The sequence below is a fragment of the Cnephaeus nilssonii genome (assembly GCF_951640355.1).
Source record: "Cnephaeus nilssonii genome assembly, chromosome: 7".
NCBI classification, from domain to species: domain Eukaryota; kingdom Metazoa; phylum Chordata; class Mammalia; order Chiroptera; family Vespertilionidae; genus Cnephaeus; species Cnephaeus nilssonii.
In genome coordinates, this window is record NC_137078.1 from 66,644,740 (window position 1) to 66,657,183 (window position 12,444).

Consider the following 12,444-nt stretch of genomic DNA (forward strand, 5'->3'; position numbering starts at 1 on the left):
CATATGCCTTCATATACTAAGTGACAAATGGCAAAATTTCCTTGTTTTTAAAGGCTGAATAATATTCCATTGTATATATGTACCATGTTTTCTTTATTCATTCACCTATTGATGGACACTTAGGGTTGCTTCCATGCCTCAGCTATTGTAAATAATGCTGCAATGAACATGGGGGTGCAGTTATCCTTTTGAATTAGTGTTTTCATTTCCTTCAGATAAATACCCAGCAGTTAAACTGCTGGACTGCATGGTAGTTCTATTTTTATGTAACTACTTCTTTTATACTGTCCATGTCCCTGCTACAAAAGTAAAGTATTAATCACCTGTATTATGTAACTCCCTCAATAAACAGGGATTCAGTTAAAATGGCAACTTTAAACTGATGATACAACCTAAAGAATAAAATGAGTAACTGATGTTTCTAAAATAGAAATAAATTAGATTTTGCTTAAGATGATTATATTTACAATTAAAATGCAAAAACTTAATTCATAAACTGATACAACCTATAAATAAAATGAAATCAGGCACAAAATAAGATCTGAATGAAAACACATGGTTATTCAGTTACTCAATATTTTTTGTAATAAAATGCAGAAAATTTTTTATTATTAATCAGCTTAACAATAACCCACAACCGTCGGAGCAACTGAAAATTTTTTATTATTGATCTGAGACCTAGAACTAACCATTTTACTGAAAAGTGATTTTTAATGTTTTTACAAAATGACACGTATGTATTTTTATGTATTTATTAGATACAGCAACAATATATTCTGATTCCTGGGATTACATATGATTAACACTGACTTTTAAGTGTGAGAAACCATCAGTTACACCCCTATATTTTAAAAGTAATAATTAGGACAAAACACTAAAATTACAAATTAACTCTCTGTATCATAAAATGATACAACATATAAATTATTGATATCGTGTTCAAAGGTTTTAGGATTAAAAAAAAAGGCAAGCTATTCTGTGGATAACCTTTGACCCCATATTATAATTTAGTTCTGGAAATATGACCTCAAATTAATAAAGCAAAATTAACCATAGATGAATAATGTAATATTCAGTAAGATTGATTATAAATACACAAAGCCTAATAGTTACTTTGGGTATTGGGCTTATCATCAAACAAATCAAATCACTTACTTTAAAAAGATGTAATGTTTCCTTGCTGGTTAGTAGCTGGAATCGAAGGTCAGATAACCTGCCATCGCAAGGGAGGCATTCATAAAACTCAGGATCCTTATGTGTCACAGAATATAGAACTATAATGAAATTTCCAGATTCTGAAAAAACCCTGGATGAAAAAATGTCATTTAATTAAAATGTACTGAGGATAACAAGAGTATACTCAAAGAACTTCATATGAATCTCTCAATCTAGTTAATAGACTGACTAAAATTTTTGGGAGAAAACTGGGGAGCAAATTAATGCTTACTTTTTAATGCTATTAATTTATAATTTCAATGATTTTTTTTCTAAGAGAGAGGAGGGTGAGAGAGAGAGGAAGGGGTAGAGAGGAGGGTGAGAGAGAGGAAGAGAGAGAAGGAGAGAGAGAAACACTGATTTGTCATCTCACTTATTTATGCATTTATTGGTTGATTCTTGCATGTGCCCTGACCAGGGATCAAACCTGAAACCTTGGCATATTGGGACGATGCTCTAACCAATGGAGTTAACCCAGCCAAGGCAATTTTTAATTTTTAAATACATTATGAAAAAAAATATCTTGTAAAAACTTCAAACAAGACAAGAATATAAAATAGAAAATGAAAACTACCCCATTCCAGTCTCCAGTTTAGTATATATACTTCCAGATTTTCTCCTAGGCATACAAGAACATTTTATAGAATTTAACAAAAACGAGTCCATACTATACACACGACTTGCAACTGCTATTTCTTATTTAACTATCCTGGATTTCTTTCCATGTCATTATTCGATATTACAACTCAGACATCCTTATTCTTTTTTTTAGCAACTACCAGTATTATGATTTTAGATATGTCATTATTGATTTTCCTAGACTTTACTTACAATGTTTCACTATTATAAACACATATAAAGTGAACATTTATTTTATTATTCACCACATAACAAAAAGTCATCAAGAGTCTTTAAAATATATACTAAAACCAACTATTCAATAATACCTTCAGTAGTTGTCCCTACTTTATAAAATGTTAAAAGAAGAAATAGTTTGGGGATATATTACACTACAAACAAAACAAAGCAGCGAAGGCTGGAGAGGCAGAATGCTTATTCTGCCCAACTTCTTTCTCTGGGGTTAGCCAAGATCACTGATCAGAATGCTCTAAAATACCCAAGCTACGCTAAGCAGTGCTGACTCTTCTCTGGTTCAAGCCTTCCTTGAAAGCGTTAGCAGTAATTAAAGAATTCAAGTATCAAAGAAATTCCTTAATGTTTCATACCGAACACATATTGAGCCTCAAAATTAATTTTACTGAGCATTTACTGTCAATAAGAACTTAAAGCAAGACCAGTCATTGATAAATAACTGTAAAAATACACTAAAATGAACATTTGTTTTATTGCAAATAAAACTATCTTGTAAAGTTAGAAATAAAGGGTAAAAAGTAGAACTTGAAAAGCATCTGAAGAAAGCACAAGAGATTTTTTTCACTTTAATAAATACTCCTGGAGTGGGCAAATCCTTTCTAAGCAAGATAGGAAAAAAGTTTATAAATATGACTTTTTTTAAAAAGTCTGTTTAGAAAAAAATCATTAACCAAAGTTAAGTCAAATGACAATCAGGAGGGAAAAAAGTTTTGCCATATAAATATAAATATTATTTCTCTACATATTTTACATATACAGGGTGTCCCAAAAAATGTATATAAACTTTAATAGCCATTAGCTAAATTATGAAAATGAACTGTATTTTAATAAACACTGCCTTTATAATTATTCGAAGTGTGTGTATCCATACATGGCAGTCTTTTTGAAGGGCAATTTAGCATTGTATACCAAAATTTAAAATTACACTCTTTAACCAGAAAGAATACTTTTAGGAATTTATTCTACAAATACATACACACAGTCATGCACTGCTTAATGATAGGGACACATTCTAAGAAATGCATTGTTAGGCTATTTCACTGTTGTGTGAACATCACTGAGTGTACTTACACAAACCCTAGATGTTATAACCTACTACACACCTAGGTGATACTATATACCATAGTCTATGTGTGGTTTGTTGTTGCCCAAAATGTTGCTATGTGGAACATGACTAAATAGAATGAGAAAAAGGTAGTAAGCTCTTTCAAAGCAATGTAAAAAGATGCACAATCCAAGAGAATAATGGCAGGAGACATGAATGACAACTTCCCAGAAGGTGGTTATAAAACACTAGAGGCCCGATGCATGAAATTCGTGCAAGAGTAGGCTTTCCTTCCCCCGGCTGCCGGCACCAGCTTCCCTTTGGCACCCGGGCTTCCCTCCTGCTGCTGGAAGGTACCTGGGACCTGGGCTTCCCTTGCAGCCCCGGCTTCGTCTGGAAGGACGTCCGGTCTAATTAGCATATTACGCTATTATTGTTATAGATTGGAAAAGACCATTACCATTACCTCTCTGAAGTCTTGTTACCACCTCCCCTTTCCCTCATCATTCCTCTCCAGCCACACTGGCTTCCTTGCTGTTCCTTTAAGATGCAAGGTGAGGCCTGGCTGGGTGGCTCAATTGGTTGGAATGTCGTCCTGTACACCAAAAAGTTGTTGGTTCAATTCTCAGTCAGGGATCATACCTAGGTTCGATCCCCTGTTGGGGAGGCAACTGATGGATGTTTCTCACATCAGTGTTTCTCTCTCCTCCCCCCTCTCTCTAAAATCAATAAAAACATATCCTCAGGTGAAGATTTAAAAAAAGATGTAAGGTGATGTTCCACCATGGCCTTTGGACTTAATGTATCACCTCCTTCAGACTGCCCCAGGCAGCCAAATGGCTTACACCCTCACCTCAAGTCTTTGCCTGCCTGTCTATCCTATATAAAATTGTTCCTCTTTACCTACCACTACCATCCAGATACACATCCTCCTCCTCAGCTTATTTTTCTCCACAACTCATCACCTTGTTAAATACTATTTATTTTACTTATATGTTCTATTTACTGCCTATATCTACAGGGTCTTCATTTTGCTTCCTGCCTCATTCCCAATATCATGAACAGTACTGGGTACATAGTAGGTGCTCACTAAGTATCTGTTCCACAGTGTTAGTGAGGGGATAGAGAAAACATGCACTCTCAAACACTGTTGGAAGAATTCTAAATTAGCAGTCTTCTTTTAAAAAATTTATTATACTTGATTTCAAAGAGGAAGGAAGAGGGAGAGATAGAAACAAGAGATTCATTGAGCGGCTACCTCCTACACACCCTGCACTGGGGATCAAGCCTGTAACCCAGGAATGTGCCCTGATTGGAATCAAATCTCCTGGTTCATAGGTTGACTCTCAACCACTGAGCCAAGCTGGCCAGACAATAAATTGGCAGTCTTTCTGAAGGGCAATTTAGCATTGTCTACCAAAATTTAAAATTATACTCTTTGACAAGAAAGACCACTTTTAGGAATTTATTCTACAAATATTCCAAAATATGCAAAGATAAATACAAAAAAGGACAAGTTTTTAAAATGTGGTATATATTATTTACTATTCATTTTTAAAATGTGTTAAATCTGTACATGCTAAGATGTAATAATCTACAAGGAATAATGATATAGAGTAAAAAGCAACATACAGAAAAGAACGGTATGCTCCCATTTGTGACTTAATTTTTATAGGCCAGCGGATTGTGCACTGCATGTTGCAGGAAGGAAGCACAAAATACTATTTAACAGCAGATTGTCTCTGCGGATAGGGTCTGGTGGAATGTGGTAGAAGATATTTTTATTGTGTATCTTTATTTATGTTTGTCTGATTTATTACTATATATTTGAATAAAGTTTTTTTTCCAAAGTGTATTATAGCCATCCAAGGTAGACAAAAACACACCTTGGAATTTTCACTAAATAGATGAAGAAGGTGCGAAGCAAAGAGTGGTATCCTCAGGTGAGAATTTAAAAAATTTTGTACAAAGTAACAAAATTAAATGAGGAGGTGAGGTTATAAATAAAGTGTCCCTATTAATTCCAATGCTTGTACTTTAGTTCCAGGAATAAAATCAAACATTTCCTCTCCAATATTTCTTAGAGTGCTAGTAGTATCACTGTGTAACTCAATAAAACACTTGTAACAAATTCAAACTCATTTCATCCATTTCACTGAAAATTAATCTCTTTATTTATAAAATAGAATGCTGGAGTAGATAATGTCTAGGGTGTTCCCCCCACTCCTAAAAAGTTTTCTTTTGTGTTACAGTTCTGCATTAGGCAAGGAAATTCCTTCATATTTCCAAATATGGTGTGACCTCACCTTTGGTGTTATTCCTATTTAATATAAGCTTTGTTTTTCTAATGTGCTTGTTCTTCTAGTTTATAAGTATTATAAAAGGTTAGGCTCCACATCAATTTTAAGACCAATAAAATATGAATGGAGGAAAAGATCATAATAAAATACTACAATATCACTTGCCTTTCTCGAATAGAGGAATTGAACATGTATCGCAAGCAGCAAGCCCACACCTGAGGACTATAGATATGTATAATGCCAGAGAGCCATCTAAAAGAAAAAATAGAAATAAAAAACTATAGTCATTTACAAATTGATACTTAATATACTTTAGATTATGTTGTTAGAGTAATATGGCAGAGATTTTTAGCATTCACCAGCAATACGTTAAAGACCTCATAAATAAGAAATCTATGAACACTAGACCATAATAATTAAGAGAGAGAATAGATACAAATCCTCCTATATAATAAAGAGCTAATATGCAAATGGTCGTCACACCCTCACACCCTTGTGCCCTCACGCAGGAACTGCTCAGACACTCAACACTGGGGAGAGAGGAATGGGGACCAGCCAGACTGCGGCCCAGGAGAGGTACAAGCTGACCACCCTGTGGTCCCTGGCGCTGGCGGCTGTGCCTGCACCTGTGGCCTGGGAAAGGGACAAGCCACCCTCCCCATGGTCCCCTGCGGCTGTGGCCAGCCCAGGTGAAGCCGGCCAGGGTCCTGGGTGCCTGCGACCGGCCGGAGGAGGGAATCCTGGGTCCCGGGTGCAGGGTGAGGCAGAGGCGGTTAGGGGTGATCAGGCAGGCGAGCAGTTAGGAGCCAGTGGTTCCAGATGCAAGAGGTAGTCAGACATCCCCTGAGGGGTCCTGGATTGCAGGCCAGGCTAAGGGACGCCCGCCCCCCCCCCCCCGCCCCCGCTCCCCCGAGCATGAATTTCGTGCACTGGACCTCTAGTATATAAGTAGAGAGCTTCTTTCTCTCAATCCTTTCCCACCTGAGATGAAGGGAAAATAGTGGGAGAGAAAATGGTTAACAAGTCCAAAATAATAGTTACTGAGAGGATTAAATACTGTAACATACATAAGTAGCCTGAAACATAAAAGGCTCTTAATAAATATTCATTTAGTGAGAAAGAAAAGTACATGATTTCATTCATATGTAGAATCTAATGAACAAAATACACTAACAAACAAGAGAAACAGACTCATATATAGAAAACAGATTGACAGCTGTCAGAGGGGAGAGGGGTTGGCGGGCTGGGTGAAAAAGGTGAAGGGATTAAGCACAAAACTCTACACAAACGCTTAGACAAAAATATGATGATTACCAGAGGGAAAGGGAGTATGAGGGAGGTATAAGAGGGCACAGGGGACAAATGGTGATGGAAGGAGACTTGACTTGGGTGGTAAACACACAATACAATATACAGATGATGTATACTAAAATTGTACACCTGCAGCCTATATAATCTTATTAATCAACTAGAGGCCCGGTGCATAAAATTCGTGGACGCGGGGGGGGGGTTGGAGGGGTGCCCCTCAGCCCAGCCTGCATCCTCTCTAATCCGAGATCCCGCTCACAATCTGGGACCGCTGGCTTCTAACTGCTCACCTGCCTGCCTGCCTGATTGCCCCTAACTGCCCGCCCCCCTGCCAGCCTGATCACCCCTAACCGCCTCTGCCTGCCGGCCTGATCGCCCCCAACTGCCCCCCTGCTGGCCTGGTAGCCCCTACTGCCCCCCCCTGCCGGCCTGGTAGCCCCTACTGCCCCCCCCCCCCGCTGGCCTGGTAGCCCCTACTGCCCCCCCCCCCACTGGCCTGGTCACCCCCAACTGCCCGCCCCCTGCCGACCTGGTCGCCACTAACTGCTCACCTCTGCCGGCCTGGTCACCCCTAACTGCTCACCTCTGCCGGCCTGGTCACCCCAAGCAGCCTGCTGTTTAGTCGTTTGGTCGCCCCATACAGCCTGCTGTTCGGTCGTTACTGTGAGGGCGTCCTGACCAATTTGCATATTACCCTTTTATTAGTATAGATGTCACCCCAATAAATTCAATTAAAAAATATTCACTTAGCATCAAAAGCCCATAGCCAATACCAGAAGCAAAGCAAACAGAATTCAGTAGATTTCATAACCCACAGAACATTTGTGTATTCTCATTTTTAAACTTTGCACATACTATTTCCTCACATGGGTTCCCTCTCCACCAAGCCTCCCTTCTATGATCCAAACACTTAAAGATCCAGCTCAAGAGAGGAAATGTCCACATTTCCTAAGAAAATGTCCACATCATTTCTCTTACAAGTACTAATAGTGCTCACTATTGATATGTTGCTCATTTCAAAGCAAACCATATACTTCCTTATTATTTCTCTACGCATAAATATTTGAATATTTCATCACCTCGCCTTGATTCTAAATCTCTTGAGGAGCTTTAAATCTTAACACAGCACCAAACATAATACTATACATATGATAAGCACCCAATAAATATGGAATGAATATAAATTTTTGACTGAATAATTTGTTTAAATGTCATTAATCACTAACTCAAAAGAGAAAACCATCAACATTCAGGGAAGTCCTACAAAATTGCCCGACAGTGAATTTAAAGTGTTATTCTAGCCCTGTGTTCTTCAAGGTGCCTTCAGGACAGTGGGTAGTGAAGAAAGTTAAAGAAATCAGGCTCCAATGCTTTGACTTCAACCAGAAGAGCCCAACTTTATGTTTTATACACTGAAGTTCTTCCTAAGATTGGACAAAAATTGGATTCTGCTATTAAAATAAGAAAACTTAAGAATCATTGGCTGTTGTGGCTTTATAAGGTAATCGAACTATTAATTAGATATTCATAGTATGTTTATCATATACATTTGAACACATATGTGGCTGAAAAGGTTTTCATAAATAATGCAACACTTACATTCCCACTAATGGTAGAGAATAAACCTTGGGATCAGATTCCAGCAAAAGTAACAATTTGCGTGTTTCATCCATGGTAAGATATCTAAACAGAAAACATTCGTGTAATAACTGTTAAGTATGTACATTTTACCTTTAAAAGAGATCATCTGAGTGCTGAAGCACATTTTAAGCAAGGGAGATAATTCAAATGAATAATTTCTTTCACACACATGTATACAAAGAAAACAGTTCAAAGTATAAAAAAGTACTCCAGTAAGAGGAGATTAAAGATATTCAATATCTTAAAATTCAATCTATTAAAATGGTCATTGAAAATTACACATCCTTTAAAAAGTTTTTGCTCCAAAAGTGTCAACTTATTTTAATCAAAAGAAATAAAATCAAGGCTAACAATTTCAGAACCATATACGCTTCCCAGGGAGAAGTGAATTTCCTTTTACTATAAGTGTTCAAACATCCAGGTGACTTGACAAGACTGCAACAGATGTGACTTCTCACTGAAGGAAGTTGAATTAGGTGAGATATATTCAACCTTCATGTACTATAGTCCTCCAACCACTATCACAGAACTTTGGAACTATCATGATAGAACTCAAAAGTTCACTAAACTCTAAAAGGATATTATAATATATTTATACTTTGTTATTATGTTTATTACTTACAGTAAGTTTTAAGGATATGAATAACTACAGTAGAATTGTGGAGAGTGAATTTTATTGATATGGCATTAAAATACAAAAGTTAAAACAATGCTATTTGTGATATTAAGTCTCAATAGTCTACTGAGGATATATTCAATTGCTATAATAACCCTAAAACACAAAGATAATGATTTTATCAGGCCATGTAACAAGATGATTAAGCCTGAGTTGTCAGGATTTATCGATGACACTTATACATACTTTGTAAACTCTTTTGTCTTGCCTACCTGATAAATTCCTACTCTCTAAAAGAACCACCTAAGGTTTTCCATGATTTTCTCAGGCAATTCACACATACCTTCCTGCTTCCCCTATACTGTACATAATCCCCTATTATCTTTACCCACATCATATTTACACATTAATATACTTAATGGACAATAAGTATGCCTTTTAAAAATCCATTTAATTCGTGTCTAACATAATACCTATTCCATAATGGATCCTAATAAATTAGGGTAAACAAATGAATGTGGTCAAGGAAAAGGGGAAATGTTACAAATTTAATACATAATTATAGAAAATAAGGGGCAAGGAGAATGGAAAATTAGAATATTGAACATCATTGGTTACTGGTAGCATGCCAAGGGGTCACAGAAGGATAATTTAGAGAAAAGTAATTTACTAGTAGATGGGCATGGGTACTAAGGATAACAAATTAATATTTTTGTTAATTAACACAAATTCCCATGTCCCAACTGAGAATCACTTTCCTACTCCAAGGAAATTACTTTTCTGTTGTTTTTTATTAATCCTCACCCAAGGATATTTTTCCATTGCTTTTCAGAAAGAGTGGAAGAGTGGAAAGGAGGGAGGGAGAGAAACATCAACATGAGGGAGATGCATCCAGTGGTTGCCTCCCACACTCACCCCAAGTGGGATTGGGGATGAAACCTGCAATCCAGGTAAATGCCCTTGACTGGGAATCAAACCCGAGACCCTTTGATCCTCGGGCCAACGCTCTAACCGCTGCTCAGTTGCTCACACTGGCCAGGACACTCCATGTAAATTAAATGTTACACTTAATTCAGACATTTTTATCACCATCACATTTAACCATTCCATGATTCTGGAATCTACCAATACTTTTTTTTTAATGCCATTCCAACCAGAAAGGTCAGCACGTGGGATTCAAAATGGGATCTTCCTTGCTGTTCCAGGAACCCTCTGAAAAGAAAATCCTCCCTTCTCCTTACCCTCTTTTGAAGAGGTATTTTTTTAGAGAATAAGACTTGGAGTTGAGTGTACCTTGGCAAACATTTCTGGCTCTAGAGACCTAACAGGAACTAGGGTGGAGTCTAGTGGGAAAGGAAGCCAGAGTGAACTGCTTAGACTTTAAAGCAGAGGGTGCTTACTTTGTCTAATCTAGCTCAGTAGACAATGGGTAAAGAAAGTAGATGAGGATTCAGGGAAGCAGCCCTGCTGAGGAGCAGAAAGCATGCAATTTGGCTTACATTTCCTAAGAAACTACGAGTGCTGATAGGAAGCTGGAGAGGATACTGCTCCAGCTATGTGAGGAAACTCCACCCTCAAGTGGTTGACAATTTGGTAAGCAAAAGTACTACAAATTATTATTTATCTCCTTTCTCTATCTGCAATGCTCATTATTAATAATGAAATGATTTAATAATGAAGAAATTCTAAAGCCTCTTTTAGGCTCATAATCAGGCTGTTGTCAAGGAAAAAAAAAAGACAGTGTAAAAAAAAAGATGACCTAAAACCTAGGCAAAATACAAGGAATAAAATGGTATTATAGAGAATAATTTTTCCTTGTATTTTCAAATCACAGAATACTACCAATTTTAATATAATTTTTACCACAAATTTTTTGGGTGTGGTAGGCACAACTCTTTGAAAGAAAACTATACTCAGCAAAAAATTAATAATTCCATTTCCATCTTCCTTAGCATTGCAGATCTCTGGCATATAAACTGACTACACAATTATTTCATACTAGAGGCCTGGTGCACAAAAATTCATGCACTTGGAGAGGGTCCCTTAGCCTGGCCTGAGCCCTCTCGCAGTCCAGGACCACTTGGGGGATGTCCGACTGATGGCTTAGGCCCGCTCTCTGGGGATCGGGCCTAAGCTGGCAGTCAGACATCTCTGGCAGCCCGGGAGCCCAGGGGATGTCCGACTAACGGCTTAGCGCTGCCTTGGAGGCGGAGGTGGGAGAGGCTCCAGCCACCGCCACTGCACTGGCCAGCCATGAGCCGGGTTCTAGCTGAGCTGCGCTCCCCATGTGGAAGCGCACTGACCACCAGAGGGCAGCTCCTGCGTTGAACGTCTGCTCCCTGGTGGTCAGTGCGCATCATAGTGACCAGTTGTTCCGCCGTTAGGGTCAATTTGTGTATTATCCTTTTATTATATAAGATTATTTACATATCGTGAAAATATACTAATGTGACCAACATTTAAAATTTTATATTAATAGATCTTTTACTTACCCATATTTATAGATACCTTGAACTTGAGAAATGTTCAGATTACTGCTCAAGTTTCTTGCCAGAGCTGTAGGAATAATGGAGATGGGCTTCACCGGTATACATTTAAAGGTATTTGCTAGAGTTACTGCTGCCCAATGTAAGTCAAAATCCACATTGTCCAAACTCTCTCTGGAAGTGATATGAGCTCTTAGGGAAAGCAGTTTACCACAATCCAAGGAATCTTTGCTTTGTACATGGTGCTGCAGAGCCTGAGGAGTCAACATTATACAATTATTTTAGAATTATACAATTATTATTTCCTCTTTTCAGAAACTTTCAATGACTCTACATGACCCATATGACAAAGTTCAAATTCATTAACCTGGCAGACAAGGCTCTCTATAAGCTGGCCAAACTAATATTCCAATCTGACTACACACAAATCCAGCAAAAATCTATACCAATAAAGTCAACCTGAGCACACACTGCTCTTAGCTATCCTGGTCACACTGCTTCCTCTTCTGGAATGCTACCCATATTATCTATCTAGGATTTCTGCCCACAAAAACCACATATAATTGCATTTTAGCTCAACAAATTATTAAGAATACTTAGTAAATATGGATTTATTAAAATATAACATAGTTTGATTCTTGTGTTGAATTATGAATAATCAAGTTGTCAACAAATCTGACCTTAAAAGCTGAACTGAAGTCATCTGCATTGTGAACTATTATTTCTTTTGAACAAAGTCCATTAGTTTGGACTTTGCATGGAATCACAAAGTCCCCAGGAAGAGAAGCAGTAGGGGTTCTTTCTGAGCATCCAGGTACTTCTCGACCAGGATCAAAGCGATCTACTGTCAATATCACACTTTCTTCATCTAAAGTACAAAAATAGCAATTATTATATAGCATACCAACTAAAAATGTAAAACCAATCAAGCAAGCATACGTTATAGCAAAACACTGTATT

The 12,444-nt window shown here is 37.6% G+C and overlaps 1 protein-coding gene across 3 annotated transcripts in view; it reads right to left on the reverse strand.

The window, feature by feature from the left end:
* Window positions 1-12,444, reverse strand: part of STIL (STIL centriolar assembly protein) — a 46,820-nt gene that overhangs the window by 26,770 nt on the left and 7,606 nt on the right. For all 3 annotated transcript variants that reach the window (XM_079776828.1, XM_079776826.1, XM_079776827.1), the window contains exons 5-9: window positions 12,165-12,352; window positions 11,491-11,738; window positions 8,341-8,424; window positions 5,599-5,685; window positions 1,156-1,306 (exon numbers count right to left, since the gene is read on the reverse strand). In XM_079776828.1, coding sequence (XP_079632954.1) covers window positions 1,156-1,306; window positions 5,599-5,685; window positions 8,341-8,424; window positions 11,491-11,738; window positions 12,165-12,352 — 758 coding nt within the window. The remainder of the gene's footprint in view (window positions 1-1,155; window positions 1,307-5,598; window positions 5,686-8,340; window positions 8,425-11,490; window positions 11,739-12,164; window positions 12,353-12,444) is intronic.